Source organism: Apteryx mantelli, chromosome 16 (genome assembly GCF_036417845.1).
Source record: "Apteryx mantelli isolate bAptMan1 chromosome 16, bAptMan1.hap1, whole genome shotgun sequence".
Lineage (NCBI taxonomy): Eukaryota > Metazoa > Chordata > Aves > Apterygiformes > Apterygidae > Apteryx > Apteryx mantelli.
In genome coordinates this window covers 15,025,835-15,050,675 of record NC_089993.1, presented here as the reverse complement: position 1 = coordinate 15,050,675, position 24,841 = coordinate 15,025,835, and the positions used below count along the sequence as shown (strand labels likewise).

The following is a 24,841-nucleotide window of genomic DNA, read 5'->3' as shown; positions in this document are numbered from 1 at the left end:
ACGCTGGTGGTGGAGGTCCTTCCAGGTTGAGCAAGCCACAGGGGCCCCACGGCAAGAAGCTGTGGCCCTATCGTCCATGCATCTGCCCCACACTGACCCACTCTGTGTCTCAGCTGCCCTCTCGGCAGGGCCTTGCACCGTCGGATCGTTTTGTCCTTGCATCTTTGCTCTGGCGCCTTGAGCCGGTGCTGCTAACAGTCCCGTTGGCTTAGAGCAATGGGGAGGAGGACACAGGGAAAGCTGCATGGAGCTCTGCAAAGCCAAGAACGTAAGCACATATTTATCCTCCGATTGCATGGTTAGGGTCAGCCTGTGCCGCAGACTCCTGAGGGCTTCAGGGGTCTAAATTTCCACATACAAACCTTCTGCAGGGGTGGCAGGGGGAAATCACTTTGTGCCTCAGTTTCCTTTCTGGCCACTTCATCTTCACTTGCTGCTTTTGTGAATTTAACTGCACAGTGGCTGCAGCAAGGACTTATTTGGGTGTTCTTGTCTTGCCCAGCGAGGATCCTGAACTCTGGTTTGGGATTGTTCTTGCTCTCAAACTTCAGCTTCCAACAGTGTAGCATGGTTTTACAGATACTGTTATGACTTAGTGTTGAGCACCGATCTTTACATGCTTTCTTTCCTGGCTTCCCAGATATATCAAGTACGTTCATTGCTGGTAAATGGGATAAGCATCATATTGTGAACCTCTCAGCTTTCATCAACTTTCATTTTTCTAATAAAAGATTGGATTCAAAAGATCAAAACCTGAAAGTATTTACCTGTAACTGGAATTTTTCTCTGAGCAGCCAGGATCTCCCAAATGGGCATATACAGCTGCCACTCAAAGAGGAAGTATTTGATTTCCATGTAAAATTGGTTTCCACATTCAATTCTCAGTAATGCAAGCGTAAGACTTCCAGTAAAGACGTTTTCTTTAGCAGAGGATTTTAACATCTCCCAGCAGATGCAATCCAATTGCACTGCAGCAGCTAACTATTGTCTTATCTTTAATATGTAAACACGTGCTCAGTAATTAAGTTACCATGGAAGTCGTACTGTATCGATGGTCCATCAGAAGATAAGCTGATAAAAGGGAGGATGTGGCTGGGCTCTCTTCCCTGCAAACCAAATCTGACATGCCTGCGGTGGTCAAAGACTCAGGAACTTCATTCTTTAGTATAGTCTCCCAGCGCTTGGTCTCACGTGGCATTTTCAGGGGAGGTTAGCGCTCACTAGGAGATCAGCTTTTCCAGGAGTTGCTCTTAAAAGGAAGTTTTAGGAGTTCATCTCCACCGTGGTGGTGGCATCTGGCCTTTGCAGCCCCTCGCCTCGTGGCCGCTTGTCCGGAGATGGCCCCTTCCTGCTCCCGGGAGCTGACAGCTCCCGCCACCCTGCGCCTTGCACGGGGCACCTTGTGCATGTTGTCCCCTCTGCGCTCCTCCAGCGGCGGGGCAATGTGACACCACCCGAGGGACCTTCTGGGAGTATTAATGACTATATTAATTTCTTTGTCACCTGAGAGCTTCTCTGCAGGGAATCATAACGTGATTAAAGAAACCAGTTAGAAACAGCTTAAGAAGCTGGATTAGATACGTGATCTCTTATTATGTTTTCCTTTCAGCTGACAACTCGGTGAAAGAAGGGGGGTCTGGATTACACCGGGAAACATCAGAGTTGACAGGAGTGTTTTCTGACTGTTAGGCTTAGTGGTGTTGTGAACAATTTTAATCAGATTTAAATAGTGGCAAACATCACGGGCTTAATGGATTTCAGCTTTATTATTGGAGCTTTACTTCGAAGCAATTTGGATTTTCAGCTGTGAGCCAGCAATGCAAATGTATTCGCGATGACATTAAAAGGCACTGGAATCCCAGGGACTGACCTTGCATTTAAATGCCACATGCCTATGTATGGGGACAGAGCTAGTCTTCGTTGCATCAAACTCTGAACCTGGATGTGTTGTTAAGCTCTGCCCCATGTTTTTCCATAGAGACAGGGTGTTTGGCTCCATTTCACACGTCGATCCCCAGCAGATGGGTAGCTGAACAGATATTTTCCATTTCAAAGGTTTTGTTGTTGCTGCAGATGAAGCAAAATGACAATACACTCTTGCAGGGATCTGTCAAGTTGGTTGGTTGGTTGGTTTGTTTTCCACGCTTGGCTTCAACCTCAAAGTTATCCTAAGTATGATCTAAAATGGCCTTTATCCTTCCTTTTAGAGGTGACGGGTTTCTCTCCAGAACTCCCTGTAGTTAGCATTTGCCTTGGCTGTGCTCGGCTGTCACCAAGAGCTGTGCCAGTTCCGTGTGATCCGACCAGAGAGAGAGCAGAGCCCCCGGGGCACTGACACCCCTGTGTCTGCACAGCCTCGATACTGCCTCCAAATCCAGTCTCTCTGGGTGGCTTCTTTATGTTGTGGGAAAAGATTCCTTGCGAGACATCAGTGTTGAAGAAGGTTTTGTAAAACGCGTTTGACTTTGCTCCAAGGATTGGTGATGGGAGACAAGCTCATACTTCCAGCTCTCGCAGATTGGCTCTAGCTAAATTTCTCAATGACAGAAGTCACTGTTTCCTGATGGTTGCTTGGTGAGGTCTGTCCAAGTGCTCGGTGCTGCCAGTCCTGCAAGAGTAGGTAGAGGGGGAGGGAAAGAGGAACATAGGCATTTTTCAAGTTCCCGTTAGAAGCAGCCTGTGGCATTGTTCTCTTTATCAGTAAAGGGAAATGCATGTGTTTCTACTCCGTTGTGGTTTTTGTGCCATCTGAAACCACAGACCTGAGGTTTCAGGTACTTCCAGCGCTAAACTGAACATTAATAACAATGTCTTCCCCCAGAAGGCCAAGGAGATGTCTGTAACACGGTGTCTCAATCACGTTCGAAAGCCTGGCTTTCGGTGTGATGTAGCTCTTCAAGCGCTAATTGCCTTTGATTAAGTCAATCATTTGCAGAGTGAGTGGGTTAATTGGGTATTGTGGAAGCTATCAATCTAATCAGCTGCTTGCATCCATAGCTGAGGCGCTGCAATGCAGCAGGACAATAATTGTTTTATGAGCTCCTGGAAGGCAGCAGAGGCAGACTGGATGGCAACAGGAAACCCTTTTCTGCAAAATGGCCTTTAGGAAAGGTAATTTGCATGTTAAGTGCTCATTAGGAGAGGACTGATTGATTAAGAGCTGGGAAATTCACTCCTTGAAAATGTGTGTGCATAAGAAAATGGTTGATGTTGGTGCATGGACACGTGGACATCCCTGGGATGCATTTGCTGAGCTCGGAGTGACATGAGGAGTGCGTGCTCAGTCTTCGAGGGGATGAAGAGCCCGTGCGGGGTGGCAGCCGGGGAAATGGGGGGGAGGGTCCCGCTTAGCAAGGGAGCAGGAAAGCATGAGACACGCCAGGCACCTGTCTGCACGTAAGGCACTCCGGTGTGTCTCAAGCTTGTCCCAGCTGTGCCTCCAGGGCAAAGAGACCGGCTGGTTCCCAGGATCACTCAGTATTTGCTCATTTGTCCCATGCTGAGGCTTTCATTTACAAAGCACTGAACTGCGCTTGAACGGTAGCAATTCTTGGTTGTTTCTCACCTGACCCATGCAGTTAGTGCCTTAGAGGGAAAAGACACGTCTCATTAGCAAGCCTCTGAGGTCCCCTCTTCCTCTTACACAACATGTGAATGCTGACATCCCCAATACACTTGTATCTGCACTGGTAAGCATGGAACCAACAGTACGTGTATTTACTCAGAGATGATTGTAGACTTATTTGCAGGGAAGTTATGAGCTCTTAGCACAGCTACAGACAGGGAAGAAGCTGATGATAACATGCAGTAGACCAGTGGTGCAGTTGCAACTTTGCCTGCAGACTCTCATTTGACTGACCGGCCTTGATGAGACTTGCTACTTTGGGGGACTGTCCCTGTTTGTTGGGAGGACAAGTTTGTCTCTGGACAAACGGTGGCATTTTCACTCTATAAGATTTTTCATTAAGTGTTTTTATTTTTGATTGGAATGCAAATGCTTAAAGAATTCAAATTGAAGCCACTGAAATATTTTGCTTTGATGGTGGCCAAATGCTGTGGAAAGAAATAGTATTACGGCTTACAGCAATCAAACCAAACAATTTAAACTGATACAGCAAAACAAGAGGTTTACAGCTTTTTGCAACAGCATTCAAAGCTCTGCCCAGTCAGTAGGGGAGCCTTCAACGCTTAGCGTATACCTTCTTCTCGGTCCAGCATACTGCTTCATGGACAGCACAGTTTATTTCTGAAGGAAGTATTCTTCATTCCCTTTCTGCTAAAAGGAGGATGTGACATTTGGTGTCACTTGTAGTCTGGTATGTCAGGGATTCTCCAGTCAACTGCTTCAGATAATTATGCAATTCCTTAACCTCACAGAAAAAGCAGACACATCATCTGCAGTAAGTACCTACCTACCTCTCTAGTTTAATTAATGTGTTATGATGTTAATATTAGCAGACTACTAGGCTTCTGACATAGAGCAGAAGCAGCAATATATACTCTGCAATTTTAGCAGCAAAGTGATGTAGTTGTGTTTAAATCTTCCTCTTCATCTCCAAAGCTGTGAATTGGGGTCAAAGCACTTTGCCTGACTGCTCAGAGAAAGGAAACCTGTTTCTGTAGGTGGAGGTGTCCAGCCCAAACTCCAGAAGAATGCAATTACATGTACCAGTAAATTTTTTCTTCTATTTCAGCCTTCTATGATTTGTCTTGCAGTGAGACCAGAAGGAAAGAAACAACAGAGTGCACTCTTGGCTTTGTTGCTATGCTCAGCTTTGGATGCATTAACGTGCTGCTCCTAAAAGCATGGTTTTACTGCTGAGGTTGGAACTTCATGGGAACAAGCAGTTCTGATACCTGTTTCCAGGTGAACTTGCAAAACAAATGTGCCAAAGGAACTGAGGAGCAGATGTGGTTTAATCCCAAGTTTATAATGCTTTCCTTGGGATGAGAGAAAGAAAAGTCCATGCATGTATTCTTTTCAAGCTACTGAATTTGACTGTCCTTCTCTTACAATTTTTTTTCTTTTCTCTGAGAACAAAAGCTCAAACCAAAATACTGGTTCTTCTTATATTCCAAATTCTCAGAAAGACAAAAAAGAAGACAAAAAAAAAAAAAAAAGCATCATTAGCTAAGCACCATAGCAGCTTTCTGAGGTGGGGAAGTAGCAATGTCCCTGGTTCTAAAGAGAGGGAACTTGAGCAAAGTGCTGGGGGAAGTCAGCTGGAAAGATGGTGCCTGCATCGGGCTGCCTTGCCAGAACATCCTCCGCCTCGCTTCCTCTGCGCCTCCCACGCGGTGGGAAAACTGGTGCAGAGGAGAGCACCCAGTAGGTGCTGCTGTTTTTAAACACTTGGCTTGGAGAAGCTCCGGGCACAACGGTCCTCAGCTGACCCAGGGCCCTGTCGTGGCTTCTTTTTGGTGACCCAGTTTAGTGACCCAATTTTCTTTCGCCAGGAGAGTTTTACCTGCCATTTTACCTTGGAAACTGTGTAACAGGTCAAAAATACCCATTCTGGCTGTGTGGTTTCAGGTTATGCTAGGTGCCATTTGTTGGCTAACTTTGTCACAACTGCATGGTGGGTTTTTTTTTTATAAATGTCACAGGTTTGTGCCAGAACTGCCTACAGAAGCAAGCGACTGATTTTTCTTCTTGGCAGACGGCTTAAGTACTGCAGAAAACTCGACGACTAAGCAGCCGTCGCATTAGCAACCCAAGAGCAGTTTCTCTAAAACGAGCCCGCGGGTCCTGACCTGCAGCTCTTCACCAGGTGGTCTTGCTTGCCGTAACGGCTGGGTGCTCGTGGTTGAGCACAGCGACGACGGGCAGCCGCATCCTTCGCTCTGCGCTTTGGGAAAGGAAGCAGATGTGTTGGCAGGGCTGTGCTGGGCACCGGCGAGTGGCGCAGGGCCGCCCGGCGGTTCGCTTCGTTGTAAGCAGAGCAGCCCTCATGAAGGCAAGGTCTGAATTTGGCCGGATATCTCTAAATACGAAGCTGTTGCTAAGGCAGTGCAGCCCACAGAGACGAGGAGAGCTGTTTTAGGTAGACACTGATCCAGCTCTGGTGTCCTCCAGCCTGAGATCTGCTTCCCCGCTCAGCCTGCTGCGGGCGTCATCTCTGAAACCCTTCTCTAGTTGTTTTCAAAGTTTTTTAGATCCAGACACTGAGGACATGTCTTGCCGACATGCTCTTTGCCTGGGGAACCTCAATGAGTTCATGTTCAGTTCAAGTCCAATTCATTGTGTTTAGTGCTTACCGGTGTTGACAGGGGTGCAAACAACAGACTTGGGCAGAGCAGAGCAGCTCCTGAGGACACAGCCCTGAAGGAAAAAAGAAAGAAAAGAAGCAAGCAAAGGGTTTATGAAAATCTGTACCAGAGTATAACAACATTAGCAGCTGGCTTTGTCAGAGCAGCCAGGAGCTCTTTTGCAGAGATCGTTCTGGAGAGAGCCGGCATGTGAACTAAGGAAAGGGATAACACTTATTTTATTATTATTATTATTATTATTTTAATTCTCCCTTGGAATGGAATTCAAATACTGTATTTTGCCACGAAGGGTTGGAAAGAGGAGGTGAAAATGATAAAATGTCCCTATATAAGAAAGCAGGGAAACCGAGATTTCTTTGTGCTTCCCTGTCGTTCTGTAAAACAGTTGTGATACCCATCTGCCAGGGGTAGAAGCGAGATGGAATTTGCAAATTCGCGATTATTTGAAATCCTGTTTGGGGAAATGCAGAACAGTTTTATTCTTTAACCCTTAATAGTCAAGAAAAATCATCAAAAGGGTAGTGGGGAGGGGAGCAAATTAATAAAAAAAATGACTGAAGCATCCCTTACACATAATACCAGTCAGATATCTGTAATGAAAACACTCAAGATGAATGAGTGAATGAGACCCACAGCCAAAACTTCTGGAGCCGAGCTCCTCTGCAGTGTTGGCTGCTGAGAGCTGAGCAGCTCCGAGCCCCAGTCTCTGTAACCAGCATGTGCTGCCGAACTGAATGAACTCCAGGTGGGGATTTTTGAAGGAAAAGATGGGCTTTTCTTCTGTTTCACCTTGCATTTGCATTTGGAGATGTCACTGTCCTGCGTGCGTTGTCTCTCTTATTTGACACCACTGTCCTTTCCTCCAAACCCAGCTTCTGCCCAGCCTCCCGTGGGATGTTGGTGTCTCCCCGACGCCAGGCGCAGCGGTGCGGCTGAGAGGCTCTGAAGCTCTCTCCGGTTTAGTGGAATGAATAGAAATGGCTTTTGAAGTGCTCTCCCCTTGCTCCAATTGGCTCGGCGTTAAGTATTGGCACCCTTCAGGAAATAGCAACTGTCTGTCCTTGGTTTCTAAACCGCACAGAGCGGCTTTGAGGACAAGCTGCTTAACATTTTGCTATTCAAGAGAGCAGTCGGCAAACGCCAGCCGTCAGAAGCCAGGAAGCATCTCTGCCTCGTGTTAAGCAAATCGTGCATTTTATAAACATATCAGCCAGGCATCACCTACTGCCTCTCTGTCTGCTGTCTGTTGCTCCCGTTCAGAGCCGTTGTCCCGTGCGCCGGGTGTGTGGAGCACTTCTGCTGATTTGAGCCTGGCAGGTAGCTGGGTCTGACTCAGGATCTCTCAGAGCTTCAGATCCCCTCAAAGACAAGAATTAATTCGTACCACAGCGGTAATAAGGGTCCTAGGGCATCTCTCGGTGCCTTTTGTGCTCCGTTGTCGGGTGTTGCTGTCCTTGGCTAGGTTTAGTGGTTTTCTTGGCTGCTCGAATACCTGCTTCCCCTTGCTTGAATTTTGGAGTGGGCTAATTCTGCTTGCTGTGGACTCTTCTTTCTAATATTGCAACTGTCTTCCGCAGGTTAGTCATGTCTTCTCAGCAGAAAAACTACATAACAAGCCCATAGCTTGAGTTTGTATAGGGTTGATTTCATCATTTAGTTGACTGAATTAATAAGTTCTGCTCTTGGTTTTGGTGAAGTCTCTTCCAAGCCTGAAGCAAGTGAAGGCCCCTGGGCGGAGCAGAGCCACGGCTTCGCACCCATAACTCCGCTAACGTATCTGATGGCAGTTTGCTGGGTTATGGGGTGTGAGGATCCACGCTGCTGCTGCCTGCAGAAAGAGTAGCGATGCTCCCCTTGGAGCTGGCGCGTGTCCCATGCTCACCAGCTGGGGCCGTAGGACAGTTGTCAGGATGCCGCAAACGCGGCTCTCCCAGGGGAGCGGGCTCATGGACACAGGATGCTGCTAAGCCTGGTTTGCTGGGAGATGCACCGGTTTGGTCCAAAATCGCTCCATTGACCATTTCAGTGTCGAAGTCACTGAGACCTGCCCCAAGGAAGCAAAGGGAACCAGGCAGATGAACGTATCAACTGATTCAGTTAACACGTGATCGAATCACTTGAGCTTTGAACCCGTGGTGGCAGATGCAGGGTCTGCGCGATCCTTAGGGTCCTTCCCAGTCCTTGTTTCTCGTCCTGGCTGTAGTGAGATGACGAGGGTGGTTGCTGCCTGTGGGACCTCAGTGGGTTCAGGCTGCAGGGACTGTGCGGGACGTCTCCAAGCCGAGGTGAGCAGCCATGGGCAGAGCGGGATGGCCACCCCGGACCCAGCTGGCCGACGGCCGGTGACATTTGGGGCTCGCCACCAGAGTTGGTGTGGCTGCTCCCACCTAGGGGTTCATGCGATCCCCGTTAACAGGGGCATCGGATCGCGGGCATGCTGGCTGCGTAGAGCCTGTGCCTGTCCAAAACGAGAAAGCTGTAAATAGCGCATGAGAGTGGGCTCCCCGGGGGCTGCGAGAGGAGAACTCGTGCTGCCTCTTGGGTGGCACCACACGCGCTTCCTGGGAGGGCAGCGTGAGGCCCCGCATCTTTAAATAAAGCCCTGCTGCAACATATGACCTATATAGAATAAAAAAGCAAAGGAAAAGCTGCCGACAGCTTTAAAGACTTCCACCGCTTACATCTGTATCAAGTTATGAGCAGTCCTGCATTCCAGCAGCCTGATGTGCGTTTTAGATTTATGATGTTCTCTATAGTTAGCATTCAGCATTAGCAACAGCACAGCTTTTACCATTGTGTTTATTTATGCCAGACATCGATGGCTTTGCCTAACAGCCAGAAAAGGCCTCTCTGAGGATCTGGAGAAAGCATTTGGCTTAGGGCTTCATAAACACAGACAAAAGAAACAGGTATTTTGGCTATCGGCAAAGACACATTTAGCTAGATGGGCCCCTTTGGTTTGGTTAGCAATTTTAGCAGTTGTCTGTGTCACTTTTCTTTCTGTCTTTTCTGATTTTTAAATGCATGTGTGTGCGTGCATTTATCTTGCTGTTTTTTGGCTTTAGGTTTTTCTCACATGGAAACATTTTATACAGCCCGTACCAACAGAGTCAGTGTTGAGGAGCTGGTTGAGGGGATTTTGCACGTCTTTTTGTCTGTGGTTTAAATAAATCCTGCATGAGGATGGACGACTGTCTGGAAAATGGGTTGAATAAGGAATTTCTGCACCTCGCTGATTCATAACATGCACGCGAAGGACAGGCTGCCTGCTGATTCCATAGCTGCTTTGGGCATTAAGAAAGGTTTAGTTACTTAGTTGCAAGTTGTTATAAAACATATAACCTTTAACTTTCAAATCCTAGCTCCTGGGAACCAATAACAAAAGCTTAAAAAGAGTGAAACTAAGAGAGAAAGGCAACGCTCTTTCAGTGGGGCTTTTATATAATTATGTCTTAAATAAATGGAAGAAAGTGATCAAGATGCTGTGTTAATATTCACAAAGCTTGGATTGGAGAGTTCTTGGGATTTCTTTATTTTTGAAGCGTGCTAAAATAGGGACATCAGTTAAACTTGTTGCGAGATAATTTGCTCATTGGGCCTGTTGCACGTTGCAGATGCCGGCAGTAGTGAATTGTATTGCTTTTCTTATTTGAGGTGTTCAGATTTCAGAGCTTAGATTCTTTCCTTTTTTCTCTTTCTCTGGCTCTTTTGATTTTTTAAATAAGGCACATTTATTTTAAATAGCATTCTTCATGAGCAGCAAATCCACTCCCAGGTCTGATATCCAGGGAAATGGAGCAGGTACGGCATGGCCAGCAGCTGTGCAAGCTCCTTGGGGCTGTCCGGCCAAAGTGTCTGGGAGCTGGGTGACCCAGCTCAGTGGGGAGAAGGTGCTGAGTCTGGCTCAGTCAGTTCCTCAGTCAAAGTGCGCTGAAGGCAGTGGAAAGAGCTGTAAGTGTTTTTCCCTTTTTCCGTGTCAGAAACGTATTTCAGAAGACTTTGACTGGCTTCAGTGGGGCTGCAACCGCTCCTCTCGGAGCGGACTGCCAGCAAAGGCACACAGCTGCCCGGCTGTGGTTTGCTGTGATATGGACAACCATCCTCTGGGAACCGCTCCAAAAACGCCTTACATGAGTAAATTGAGCATCGTTCCTGGGGCCGGGAGTTGTGGCAAGGGTTGTCCTGCGGGAGCCCTTGGAGGGCCACAGCCCGGCTTGTAAAGCCTTCGCCTGCGTTGCCAAGCGTGATGCGCAGCACAAATCCCCCTTCGCCCGTCACATCGCAGCGTGGTGATCTGCGAAAGATATGCTTTTCGCAAGATGTGAAAAAGAGCAAGAGCAGAGTGAGATGGGCAAATATGAGGGAGAAGGCCTGGTTCTGTCATGTCTCGCACAGTCCACACACGCATTTGGTCTGCTTGGTTTTTATGTTGAAGCCATTCTCCTTTTCCCAGTCTCTTTTTTAAATAAAGCATTTTATTCCTGGTTCTCAGCAATTCCTTTCTGCTGCAGGATACCGAGAAGGATTTCTGTGGAAGAGAGGACGTGACAACGGACAGTTCTTAAGCCGAAAATTTGTGTTATCAGAGAGGGAAGGTGCACTGAAGTACTTCAACAAAAATGACGTGAGTTCCTGGGGTTGCTCTGTGGGGACAGGGGATCACAACTGTACGAGCATTTTTGAACAAACAATTCCTGGACCACCATTTTATTATATAGAGTCGCAGAGATTTCGTAAGGGTCAAGTCGCTGCTTGCTCTAGAACGAATGGCCCTAGGTACAGTTTACCAGTCTCTTTAATAAGATACGGCCCTTCAACTGCTCTTGCTCCACCACCACAGTCATGGTGAGACACCCTCACTGACCACTTTACACATTCCTGCTCTGTTGCTCCTTAAAGTAAAAAAGACTTTACTTAAACCACTGATGAAGGGGTTTTTTTCAGCTCTAGCTCCACATGATCCATTTGAGATGGATTTTGTGTTTGTGACTAGCTTTGCTGAAGGTGGAATCACCTCACAGTGAGAGAGTGGCACCTGCCCCACATTTTAGGTGGTAGGGGGCATCTGAAAGCCAGTGTCTGCTTGCAGCCTGTGAGCTGTGTCCAACCAAGTTACAGAAGGGGTAGAGACATTGCAGATCCCTCAGTGTCCTTGAAACCCTCCTTAAAGAAGGTGGCAAACAATCCAGAGGGAAGGGCCTCAGGTTCTTCTATTCCAGGGCCAGGCTATGGAAGCATTTTGTCTTTTTCCCAGAGCAGATTTCATCTATTGAAAGTGAGATATGGAGCTATTACCATGAAAATTGCATTTGTGATGAATGGATAGAAACTCTACTATTCTGCAGCACATAACAGAGGAAGCCAAGTTGTTTTCTTTGACCTTTTCATCTCCCCTGAAACCTCCAATGTGTCTTACTTATGCAGAGCCTGATGCCTCTAAGCATGGAAGGGCAAGTCAGCAGGATAAAGCTGGTGGCTGCCTGACCCACTGCCTGCAGCCTGGGGTCCATCTCTGCGTTTAGGAGATAACAGCTTCGCCCGATGCATTAGAGTGAAGCAGGGTTATATGAACCCACTGAATAACTGCTCCCCCCCATAAGTGGAGACAGAGGCATGGTAGCAGATACTACTGCGCTTCATCCCATGAGCTCTTTTGTCAGCTTCTCACGCTCTTTCTCGCACCCTTTTTCTCACAGTCTTTCCCTTAAGGCAGAAAGTTTATCAGCCTCAGCCTCCTCAGCCTCACAGCCCTGTGTGGGGATGGAGAAGCGCAGCTCTCCAATTTGCGGTGTAGGTGCGTAGGGCTCTTAGCTGGCTTGGGTTGTGGTGTTGGCAGTGGGTTGTGAAAGTAGTGCCGGGACAGGAGATGAATCAGGACGGACCATCAATACCAGGGTGGTTGTCTGTCCTCCCTCCCCTCTGTCCTCCCTCCTCAGTGCTAATTCTCTTGTGCCGTTTTCCTCATTTGTCACCGTTTTGTGTAAGGGCCGTGATAGCTGTACAAGCTTCCTGTGACAAGCCACAAGCTCCAATAAAACAGTGACAGCGGCCCAGACCGAACCACCAGCAAGTTTTCTAAAATACTTGGTGCAATTGTCGCATTGTGTTGGGGGGGTCATTTGGCTACACTGTGCCGAGGCGGGGAACATCCACCACGGTTCTCCAGTCCCAGCCGCCAGCTTAAATGGATAGCGCTGTCTTCCTTTTCAGCTTTGTATGTGTGGTGCAGTTGCATCTTGTGGGTAGGAGAGAGCCAGTCATTCCCAAGGGAGAAGTGAAAGTCCCAGCAGCCCTGATGCAGTTGCTATTAACTGCTGGAGTAGTTCAAAGTTGTTTTACTTTATTGTCGACCAGAGCTGTAGGGGGAACTGCACTGTCTGGACACATCCTCTTTGCTGGGATTTCCCCACCCCACTCATCCCCGGCGGCTTTCATTCCACGGCAAGTCCCCAAGTTCCCAAAGTTGCGCTTGCATCTTCTCTAGGGCAGGGACTTCTGCTTGGTGCTGGGGTGCCACAGTCCGGCTGCGTGGCCATCTGTGCTGCAAGACCCTCTGCCGCAGTGCAGGTCGGGCTCGTGGCGTTGACAGCAAGAGGTGTGTGTGTTGCACCTGAATCGCAGCAAAACCCCAAGAGCAGCCACGCAAAAAGACAGCCGCTGCTTTGCCTGCTCGCAGTCTTTGTGCAGTGCAGCTGATGGGATGCAGGTACCGTCCTGGACCGTGCCTTGGGCAGTCTGACTGCCATGTCCCCCTCTGCCGCCTGCCTTCCCCTGCAACGGAGGAGCTTGTGCAGGGAACGGCTGGTGGCTCTAGTGAGGAGTCTTCTTCTGTTTCTTGATGTTCGTGATCATATTTCTTGATGCTTCAGGTGCTGCGTGCCTGTGTCAGGCTGTGGGTAACGCACCTTTCCACCTGCAGCTTTGACTGTCATCACCAGCCCACTGCTGGGACAACTGCTCGCTCAGACCTGGTCACCGAGCTGGTCTTGGCCTGTTCCAGCCAAGGAAGACCAACTGCTCTGCTCCCTGTGGTGCTTGAAGGCTCTGAGGGGAGAGATGCGGTTTTGGCCGTAATCTCAGCAGCAACCAGCAGGTCCGTGCTGTGACTCTGCACCCACAGAGGAACCCAGGCGGATACGTCGCAGTCTTGGCAGGGAGGTTTGTGGTGGTGGTTGGTCCTGGCAAAGTTCCTTGCATGGTCTCAGGCAACCCTTGAGAGAGCGGAAACCTTCTCCGTTTCTGTCAGTGTGCGCACACGTGTGCGTCTCTGTTCTTCTCAGAGCTTACAGCGATAGCTCTGATGTACGTAAGATATGGAACAGCTTAGAAGCTAGTCAGATCCCAAAACCATAAAGCTGGTTAACTCCCTTTAAAAAAATCCATACGGTTTTGTCCCCATTAAAGCAGAATAAAGAGATATAAATATGTCCAAATGCCACCTGGCTTCCAGGGAGTTAGAGCCTCTCTCACCCATACCTCAAGTGCTGCTGTCTGGAGACTGCCGGCTTCGTGTCTGGGTTGATTCACGTCCACTGAGAGGGCAGGAATTGGTTTTCAGGGATGGTTTCATCTACTTAATTTCAGGTGTAAATCAGGGGGCTTAGTGTGGCCTAAAACTGGTGTTGCCAAGAGCCTAATCTTTATTTCTCAAGACGTTTTATTCACGTTTGGCACTTCACTTCTCTGTGCAGTCCTAGGAGGGTGCTAAATTTCTAGACATGTTTTGTAGGAAGACAGACTGCACTGCAGAAATTCGAGAGCTGCCACAGAGGGAGCAGGTGGGATTGGTGCTTGCGAGGGCTTGATCCAGACTCACGGATGGGCTGAGCCGCCCTGTAGGGGGGCTGCAGGGTATATGTGTTTTTCTCTCTCGGGAGAGTACCCAGTTTGGAGGGCAAACTGCAGAGCCAAGTCAGAGGCGAATAGCTCGTGTGAGAGGATGGGGCTGATGTGGAAATGGGCATGGTGTGTCCTGCCAGCCTAGCACCCGGGCTTGCGGGGTAATGTTTGGTCCTTCTAGGGCAAGGACAAACTGGCTGTGGGTGCTTGAGATGCAGAAAACATGCTGGCCTGTTAGTTAGCAGTCTGCTTTTTTTTTTTTTCTTTTTTGTCTGGCTGAACATTTTTCTTTTTCCTTTAATAGGGCTCATCCAGGTGTAAATACTGGCCATTTAGCAGGAGGTGAAGAGGCTGGAGGAGATGTAGGAGTCAGGAGGCAGTTGAAAAGAGGCTGGGAGAGGAGGCCTGCCGAAATAGCTTGTCCGTATAGCACAAAATCCTGACTTGAAACCTGGCCCATCCATCCTGCTTCTGGGCTGAATTCTTTCTCCCCTTTCTGAACGTTATATGAACTCCGCTGAATTTCCAAAACAGAAAAAGGGTTTCCCAGGCTGGCAGAAGGCACTCGTTGTTGCCTCTGAAAAATCTCTGTTATGTTAACACCAGGCAGTTTTGGGGGCTGGTCATTTTTTAGCTAATGGCCTCAATCAAGATTTTTTTTGACAAAGTGAACTGCTTGCTTGTTTGAAAGCTGATTCTCAGGTGTTTGCTCACTCAGCTGTGTTTTCCAGGCAAAAGAACCCAAAGCAATTATGAAGATTGAACATTTAAATGCAACTTTCCAGCCTGCAAAAATAGGGAACCCGCATGGACTACAGATCACTTACTTGAAGGACAATAGCACAAGGAACATCTTTGTCTATCATGAAGATGGCAAGGTGAGAGCACGGAGGTAATGAGAAGGGTTTGTTTGTGGTCCTGTGGGATTGATGCTCCACAGAGCCACTGGCCATGTCACACCAAACTCTGATCAAGCCATGAACTGCTGTGGGTGTGGGAGGAACCAGGGTAAGGGGTGCACAGCAAGCTTCAACTGTATTTGTCGTGTCCTGGCGTATGGACTTCCAAGCACAAAGTTTGCAAACCTGGTCTTTTAAATAACAGGAAGCAAATGGAAAGGAATAGAAACAGCTTCCTGGGAGTGTTTGAGCAGAGGGGGGAACGTGGTAGAAGTTACATGACCATTACAAGCCTGTAATAATGTCTGCCTGTAGACAGCACAAAACTCCAACTTGGACATGTTTCCGTGTGGCAAGTGGCTTTGAGAGCAGTTGGGCAGTTTGTGATATCTCTGTACCCCCCCCGTGGGTTCTCCTTGGTTCAAGGATGCAGTCTGCAGTCATAAGCTGGGCTGGGTGGACTAACTCACCCGTTCTGTGGTCGGGGCATGATGTACTGTAGGGAAGCTCTGTCTGAAAACCCGGCTAAAGCTGACCAGGGTCATGGGTGTTGCATAGGGCAGCCCAGGAGACAGCACCCTGCTGCTGATGGAGGCAGTGATTTGAGTGGTTTTTTGCACTATTAGTTTGGAAGGAGGGGCAGATGCTCCCCTCTTCCCCCACAGCACCTCTTGGCACTTGAAAGGGAATTGCAGTTTCTCTGCTTGCAACAAGACCTAGGGGGCAGAGGCTTTTCTGAGGCAAGCTCCTCTGTCCCAATGGAGACAAGATGAATGGAGAAAGGAGGGCTGAGCGGACTTGATCTAAAGACTTGCAAGAGGGGAGCGAATTGGATTGAAGGAGAAATGAGGAATTGGTTTTCTCTGCTTGTCTTGTGCTTTCCAAAAGGCAAATGTGCATGTTTGTATTGAACTAAATCACCTTACTTTATTCCCATCTTGTCTCTGCGGGGAGGTGCCAGGGAGCAGGGCTCCCGGGCCTGGGACGGTCATTGCATATCGAGGAGAGTGGGACACCAAGGCCAGCGCGGCGAGAAAGGGGGTTGGGTCCCAGCCCTCCTAGAGGGTGTCAGATAGGCGTCAGCCCATGAGGCCACCATGAAGATCAGTGACCAGTCATCCCAATCGCCCTTTGAACTTACCAGCAGTGTGTTTCCGTGGCTGAGTTTTGTCTCCATGGATTAGTGTCCATTCAGAGAGCAGAACTGGGCGCGTTTGTAGTGGGTACCGTCTCACAGTCTCATTTTCACCTCTTTCCTCCTTTTTTCCCTCCCTCAAATGCTTGGGGCTTACCATAAAACTTAGGTTGGGAATGGCCACTTAGTCAGAACCTAAAGCTGTCATGTTCATGTCATGCTTACTTTCCTCTGGCTGTCCTGGGGCCTCCATCCTTTGACGTTACCTTCAGCAAAGGGGTCCTGTGTGTCAGGGAGGCTTTCTGGGGGCAATCCTACGTGGGCGGGCATGGTGGGATTCGCAGAGTTGTGCGCAGCCAGTTCTCTGTTCACCCAGGCGTGGCGAGCCAGACAGCTTTGCTAGCGATAAGCAGTCTCTGCTCCTAGCACAGTCACTCATCTCCAGACTATATAGGCCAATAATGCCGCCAAAAACCAAGACTTCCTTGATTTGAAGATGAGCAAAGCTGATTTCTCGTGTGCTATCGCTCAGGTTGCGAGGGAGACCTGGAGGAAGCCTTCTGTGCTGGCAGGGCTGTGCTGCAGAGAATTTAAATGCAGTTCACGGCTAGCTCAGGTACTCCTGGTAGGAAGAAATTGGTGTGTCAGGTTGGGTTAGTTAGTGGCGTTGCCTGTTTTTGTAATACCAGCTTGTTTTCAAAAGTGTGTATAAAACATACACACACATGCACACATATATACATACAATACACATGCATAATATACCTGTGATGGCTGTGTGTCTCTATGTGTGCTGTTGAATATACAAATATAAAGGAAGGCTCTCTCTTTATGTTTGCATATAAAAAGAAAGCAGTGATTGCCCCTTGAGGCAGGTCTTGCCCCTCGGCAGGGAGGCAGCGCAGCTCGACTGTGCCTGCGCGCCTCCCGATGGCTTCGCGCACAGCGGTTTAGTAGCAGGGCTGTGTCCCTTCAGCCTCGAGCCTGGTTCAGCCCGTGCACCCGGGGCCTCGGTCAGGGAGGAGCGCCGCTGTTTCTGCCTCCCAGGAGGCTGCTCCGGCCGGGCTCCTCCCGAATTCACCCTCCCCTCCCTGCTCTCCAAGCGACGAGGTGTGCAAGTCTCGTACCGTGCAGCAGGCAGCTCTCGGCGCTGTTTTAGCACAGCAATGTATCCCTCAAGTTGCTGTCAGTTACCTACTTGGCCACACTTTAAATTGAAAAAGAGGAAGAAGCTCTCTTTCTGGTGAAGGACATGTCCCACTGTCATGCCTGTTCAGGGTTTGCTGAGCTCCAACAAGCCGCTCAGTCCAGCTGCGCACAGAAGAGAGATGTCCTTCACCCTGGGGCCGAAAGATGGATGTGGGGAAACCCAGACCAGGAGTGGGGTCAGGAGTTTACTGTCATTTACTTTTGGTTTTAAAATGATGACCTCTCTGCCAGTGGCCCTCGTGGAACCGCAGTTTGTGAAGTTCAGCCCGTTGCTCTAGGGAGGATTTACTGGTCTGAACTTGCGGTCTCATGGTCAAACCCCATGGACATTGGCAGAGTCACTCTGCCTTCGTATCAGCAGCGGCGACAGGAAGATCTCTGATGTCACCCAGTAACTTGTAAGCTGAACTTCTTTAGACTTCCCTGAAATTGGTCTGTCCGTTTGGTTGAGTTGAGGGGTGAGAGAAGTTCATGCAGCTGGGGTAAGCTTGGAGACTGGAGGCTTGCGTGGGATCCGCCACTGCTCTGGCTCCCTCCTGCGCTCCCCCAGAAGTCCCACCGTGTCCCCTCCGACCCCCTGGACACACGCAGCGAGTGCTGCCTCCCCCAAGGGGAGGTGCTGCCTGCCGGGTTTCGGCCCTCAGCTCTGTTACCTGGGGTTTGATCCCTCCCAGCGCAGCCCCGTCGCAGCGTGGCTGGCCTCCCACCACGGCAGGGCTTGGGGTTTCCTTCCGTCAAAGAGCTCAGCACCACTTCGGCGTGCTGGGTGCTGTCTGCCGCTTGGCTCCTCTGCCACAAAACCAGACGCACCCTGGCGCTTCTGCAATGTAGGTGTCTGGTAAGAGCAGGAGCGTGGAGGTACCAGGCTGAGTGTCGGGCTCGGACCATCTTTGCATGCTTCCCCAGCAGCAGAGGTTCACAGCAGCCTGGGGTGGACCTAAGGCTCCCTTGGAGCTGTAGATCTGCTTAGCAGACCTGATCTGCTGGGGTCACTGCAGGATCTCTGTGGCCACAGACCACACGAGCACAGCTCTTTGGTTTCAGAGGGCTGGGCCTTGGCCATCCTGGCCTCCAGCTGCTGGTGTTCACCCTAAAGTTACAGCAAAAATACATACCCCTTTCCTTCGGTTATCTCTGCCTCCCCTGCTGATGCTGTGCAGAAGGTGAAGACCTTTGGAGACAGAGGCCCTTATCTACCCCCAAGTCTCCATCTGAGCAGTGGGAGATGGTGATACACAACCAGGGCCTTTTGTCCATTGAAAATGAATATAGAAATAACCTAAAATGCAGAATTAAAGTAACCGAGTTAAGCTGTTTACGAGATGACCGGAGCTCTCTGTGCATGGCCAGGAGGAGAGGAGAGCAGCGAGGTTTGAAAGAGATGGGTCTTAGGGGCTGTGCCATCAAAACCTGTTCTGATACTTGAACCCGGTTGCACTGGTGCTGCTCCCGACAGCGCAGCACCCGGACGGGAAGCTGTCGGAGTGGGTTTCCCACTGCTCCTGTCCGTGGCTGAAGCTCCCTCTACAGGACTTGTCCCTCAAGCCACCTCAGGAGCAGCGTGGAAAGCTGCAGTGTGCTTCCGCCATCCCCGCTTGCGTTACCATCGCCCCTAGGATCTTCAGATGTGGGCTGACTCTCCAAGAAAGGCCACCCTTCAGGGTGCAAACCCAGATCTTTGCATCTTCTCCGGGTAAGCTAGCAAAAACCTCTTCCCCAGTGCTCCTCCTTTTCTGAGCGACACCAGGAGCTTTCAGTAAGCGAAGAGGGGGCATGAGGGGCTCGGCAGCAGCAGGAGGAGTAATGCCTGCGGGGTCCATGGCTGGAGCTCCAGGGATTTTTGAGCAGTCTGGAGTCAGCAGGTACAGCGAGAAGATGCATTTTTATCCGGGGTTGTTAGTCTGCGACTGGCATTGCAGTGTGGGTGGCTCCGGTTCAGGACGGGGGCTGGAAGGGTGGCATCGTCAGGCATGTGGCGTGGGAGCCAGCAGTGGCACTTAAATTAGGAAGCAGTTGAGAGGCTAGAAGAGCCATTTGCAAAGGTGCTGGCAGTAGTTCATTTTCTCTGCTCGCTCTGAGACATAAAGCAGTGAAAGGAATCTCTGCTAATGAGAAGTTATCTGCCTGCATGAAAACACTGAGCAGTTTTATGCTGTTTTAATACATCAGCTATAATCTCCTCACTGCATCTGCAGTATTGCTCATAATTATATACCCCGCAAATTCAGTACATTTTTAGCAATCAAGCCTTCTGGGGTTACATACGCAAGTATAGGTTTGTGCAAAGAAAGTTGGTGTTGCCCCTTCCCTCCAGTAATGGGATTAATGCTCTGGAGTCGATGGCGGTTTCACCTCCGGCTTCGCTGCAGGGTGAGCCCGATCCCACGTCGTGGTCAAGGAGGCCACCTTCAGACAAGAAGTCGTACATCAGCAGTACAGCCCTCCGTTTGGTGATGTTTATACGAAATACAAACATTTTAACATGGCAGCTTATTTTGCATAACCTCCAGCCTGTTTTGGTCATCATTAACTTTAGAGCCCAGTTCCTCCTGCTGATCCTCTTTCTGCTGCTGTCTGGGGTCTGCTTAGCTGCTGCAGGTAGAGAAGCAAGTGGTGGGTTGAACCTCAGACAAATAGGTCAGCGTTTTCCGAAACATTTCTTTGTTATTGTTCTATTATGGTTTTTTTCCTTCAGCTTGAAATAGATTAACGAGCCAAAGCAAAGCATCTGACCTTTCAGATGATGGGTGTTTGCCCCATTAGACTGTTTTTGAGGAATCTCAAATTCAACTCTGTAAAACTGAGATCTCCAAAATTATTTTCTAATCATTTTAAAACATACGAACATTTAAATCTTACCGGAGGCTGACTTCTACTTTGATATGGTCTTTCCTATGCTACAGCAGCCTCACCTAAAAGAGTTGCAAGTGTTTATTTTAGCATCAAGTCTGGCTCATTGAAAGTGTCCCTGATGTGTGAAGTATGATGCTTCACATGTATTAATAACAGCCGATAGTTCAGTGCCGGGCCCCTCGCAGCTGAGCAGCCAGGTGCAGACAGCTGTTACACCTCCCTTCCAAAATGCCTTTAGTTTGCCCATCCCTTTCGAATGTAAGGCAGTATTTGAAAGTGCCCTGTGCAGATCACTTACTCAAAATTAATATGACATTTCCCAGTGAAACCTTCAAAAAGACGAGTGCAGTGCAAGCTCTGCAATTCTCACCAGAGGTGAATCAATGGATGAGTTTTAAACAAGCAAGTAAATCACCACTATTTTTTTTTTTTTGGGGGGGGGGGGGGGATCACAACCTGAGAGAGATCCTTGCCAAGGAAAGGAAGAAGTGCCAGAGCATCTGTGAAAGTCAGCCGGGACTTCAATATCGCTATCGATTTTTTTGCAGAACACTCTCGAATATGCAGTATAAAGCCAAAGACAGAGAGACTTGGTCCCTCTTTTAGCAAAACACTGAAATATGTTGATAAAGCCTCAGCATTTGAGTGGGAATCGGGTGCTGAAACATCTGTCTTGCCTCCTGCCTGCAGTCGGTTTTCCATTGCTGGAGGGATGGGTGGCCGGGATCCGCTGGGCGAGCGGAGCAGGCTGCATGGGTTTCGGATGCATTTCTCCGGTCATCCTCCTCCCTCCCACAAGCTGTGTTTACAGGTTGTCTGGCAGGTCCTGGGGCCTCCTCTGGTTCGGTTTCCCCCCGGTGTAATCCGGGGCGAGACTACAGGTCTGATGATGAAGGGGGCATTAATGGTGGGTATTACTGGGGCTAAAGGGCCCTGCGCCGTCGCACCGGTGTTTCCCGAGTGCTGACCTGGGCTGAGCAGCTGATGCTGCCGGTTCCTGGTGTGGACACTTGAAATAAATGCTGTTTTGGGGAGGTCTGGCAAGAGTCGACCCGTGCCCAGCATGTTCGTTATCAGCACCAGACCCCGGCTCTCCTCTCCAGCTGGTCACCGCTGGGTTTTGGCTGGGAAGCAGAGTGCAAGCACCTTGTTCTTTGCAAATAAAACCAGCATGAAAAAATTAGCAGCAGCATGAATATGGAGTCAGATGCGGCAGATGAACTGGATTTCCAATACTGATTTGATGCTGTTTTTCCCCCTGCGGCGACGTGCCGAAGTCCTTCCCTCTCCGGAACCCCCCTGGGTGTTCGCTGGGGACGTCTCGAAGGCCGGGAGGGTGGTGGGACGCCTGGTGCTGCCCCTCGGGAGAGGCCCCGGCGCGCACAGCGGCTCAGTGGGTGCTGCGGGTGCTCCTCGTCCACGGCAGCGTGGGGAACCCGGGCTTAGTTTGAGAGCTGCCGCTAAACCGGGCTCTGTCGCTTGGGACAAAGCGATGGGAGAGATGAAACGTAGCAGGATCACGTCATTTTGTTGTGTGCTGACTGTATGTTAATCACTTTGCTTTTTTTTTCCTCGTTATTAGGAAATTGTGGATTGGTTCAACGCCATTCGGGCAGCGCGTTTTCATTACTTACAAGTGGCGTTCCCTGGAGCCAGCGATGTCGATGTGAGTTTTCCCGCGTTATTTTTTTTCCCCCCCCCCCCCTACTCATTTTTAGCATCTTGTGAACAAGCTGGAAAGCTCGGAGATGGCTCCGTTCTTCAGCGTCTGCCTCACAATTGCCGTGCTGAAATCATTGCGGTGGGGTGTAGAGCCTGCGTGCGGCACCCGTTAGCAACGTGCAGCCTTGGAAACCCTCTGTGTGTGACCGTGTGCGCACACGCAGGCGCATACACACGTGCTCAGACTCAAAATATGAGTCATGCGTGTGAGTAATTCCAGCGTTGTCACCCATGCGGTGCCAGAAGCCGCACGTGTCTTTGTAAAAGGTAGTTGCTGTAATATTACGAGTTGTGCTGCGGTAGCTTCACGCGGCGCTGGGGAGAGCGAGGGGAGGAGGAAGGAGAAAGGTCCCACGGCTGGTACCCAGTCCCCCACGTGAAGGACTTCAGACCGTTTTATACAAGTAGTTATGTGAAGTGGGTAAATACTAAAAACCATAACAAGAGCCTCATCAGCCCACTGTAGCAATACAGTCCCTGGGCAGCGCGTTCTTTCCTTGATCATTTTTTCCCCCCTCTCCATATCTTCTAATATTTTTAAAATTGGTTGACTCATCTGCACAGAATTGCCAGGAAAACCCACGGGCCTAAAATAGTCCCTATTTTGCCCCGCAGTTAATGAGAAGTTAGATTTGTTCACGCTTGTGCTGGTGGGAGATGAACTGTTGATATTTTTATTTATCTTCCCCTTCTCTTTGATTGTTATATGGGGGAAACAGAGTAGCGTGACATTTAGCAAGGGTTTTTAATTTACGACCTTGAAAAATTGACCAGCCCCCCAAAGTGTTTGGGGACCCGTCTCCAGCGCTGAGCTGGGGCGAACATCCCCCGGACACAGCGCTCCAGCACGGTGGATGCACTGCCCAGCAAGCTGGTGGTGCCCGCAGCATCTGCGCGGGAAGCCGAGCCGCTCGCTGCCTGCCAGCTGGAGACACGGATGCTCCGGCTTGTTGCAAAGCAGCTCTGTGATTCTTTGGGCTGTTGTATTTTGGGGCGTTTTTTTTTCTGTTCAAGCACATATCTGCTTGATCAGAGCTTTCTGTTGGACAGAATTACATGTTGCAGGAGTTTGGTTTTGAAAGCCGAGCCATTAATAACTTGTTTAACTAAAAGGCAGGAGGCACGGGAGGGGGAGGCAGAGGAGTGTTTAATCAGACCTGTCAGCTCCGCTTGTTGGTGAGGCTCCCTCGTCTCTTTTCAAGAGCCTTTCAAAGGCATCTGCAAAGATCTCACAGCTCCTGGCTTGTCTTCACTGAGCAGCGTTAAAAATATCCCAGGCACTGGTAATTATTGTCAGGAATATCTCCAGGAAGGGGGAGTTCACAGGCATCATGTGTTAATAGTGTTTTAAAGGCAAAAGGCCCCTTAGGGCTGGTGTGGGTCTGGTTTGAAGTAGCGGGAGACCAAGCGGCGCCGGGACGTGGCGGGGAGCGGGTCCCGAAACCCTCTCGGGCAGGATGGGGACCCACTGTCCTGCAGAAAGGTCTCCGTTTTTTCCCAGCCCCTACCTGGGGCAAATCGCCCGCCAGGCAATCGCGGCTCAGTTCCCAGGGGATTCGGGGAGGATTTGTCGCCAGAGCAGACCAGCGAAGCAGGATTTGGCCCGGGGGCTCTCTCGAGGCTCTTCACTTTGCTGCTGAGCTGCTGCAGAGATGCTTCATGTTTCTGCATCAGCCCGTTTGCCGTAGGCACGTTAAAAGTGTGACAACAGCATTTAACGAGGGCGGTCGCATGGTCTGGGGCCCGCGGGGGAGCTGCGGCGGGTCCGTTCCCGTTCCTCCCACCAGCTCCCTTCCACCTGCCCACGGCCACCCGGTTTGCATGTGCCACCCCCCAGCTCCATCCATCTAACTCTTTTCTTTCCTGTTTGGTTGCTCCAGCTGGTGCCAAAGCTTTCTAGAAACTACCTGAAGGAAGGGTACATGGAGAAGACAGGGCCAAAGGTAGGATACAAAACATTTCCGCAGTCCCTCTAAAACGTGTCTCCCCGTACAGGGCCGAGAAGGGTGCACTGGTGGGACCAGTTCCCCTTCTCTGGAGAGGCAAAGCCTTAATGCCCCAAACGTGTTCATAGAGGAGTCTTTCGAGCTTGCCCCTTCCCCACCTGCGCTCCCAACCCTGCGGCCAAGGTCTGCTGCCTGTGCCAGGCTGGTCGTCGTGTTGCAGAGAGGGAGACGTTGATGTCTGTCCGCCCTGGGCTGCGCGGGCGAGGACCTGTGCGAGCTGCAGAGCAGCTCCCAAGCCCTGCACAGGGTGTCACCACCCGAGCGGGTGACAGCTCCGCTCTTTGGGCACGGTGACGAGAAGACAAGGGAAGCCACCTGGGGGCAGACGTGGGGCTGGCATTTGGGTCAAGTCTAGCCCTGGTGGCGGGGGCTGCGATTGCCGTCCCTCCCTGGACGCCGTCGCCTCCCCGTTACCTGCCCCTTCCCAGCCGGCGGTCCGGAGATGCCGAGCTGCAGCCGGGGGACACAGCATCTGAAAAGCAGTGGTCATCTTCCCGTCTGTGCTTGAAGGCGCTCCCACGCTCTTTGCATTAGCAGCCAAGTTTGCCAGATGTGGGCTACTTTTTTGTTTTCCTTTGCTGTAAGCACGCTGGCCTGAGCCTTGTGTGGACGCCAGCTTAGTGCAATGCCTTATCTTGATCAAGTCCAATGATACAAATATAGATCACGTTCATCGTGGCAGCGTCCTTGTAACGAGAGGGGAGGGTTGTAGCTCTGCATTGCGAAAGCGCTGCCGCTCCTGTGCGTGGACAGAAGTGGCCTTGGCTGCAGTAAACCGGCCGATGCTTTCCGCGATTTCTGTCTCCGAGGTTTGGGTTTCCCAGCAGCTGGTTCCCTCCCAGCTGCCCTGTGTTACCGCCTGACTTCAGATCCACAGAGCAGCTCCTAATACGGGCTCAGTCTGGGGA

At 50.1% G+C, this 24,841-nt stretch overlaps 1 protein-coding gene across 1 annotated transcript in view; it reads left to right on the top strand.

Moving 5' to 3' along the window:
* ADAP1 (ArfGAP with dual PH domains 1) overlaps positions 1-24,841 on the top strand; it is an 80,096-nt gene that overhangs the window by 48,453 nt on the left and 6,802 nt on the right. Inside the window, exons 5-8 of the mRNA XM_067306593.1 lie at positions 10,782-10,894; positions 14,841-14,987; positions 21,788-21,871; positions 23,808-23,870. Coding sequence (XP_067162694.1) covers positions 10,782-10,894; positions 14,841-14,987; positions 21,788-21,871; positions 23,808-23,870 — 407 coding nt within the window. The remainder of the gene's footprint in view (positions 1-10,781; positions 10,895-14,840; positions 14,988-21,787; positions 21,872-23,807; positions 23,871-24,841) is intronic.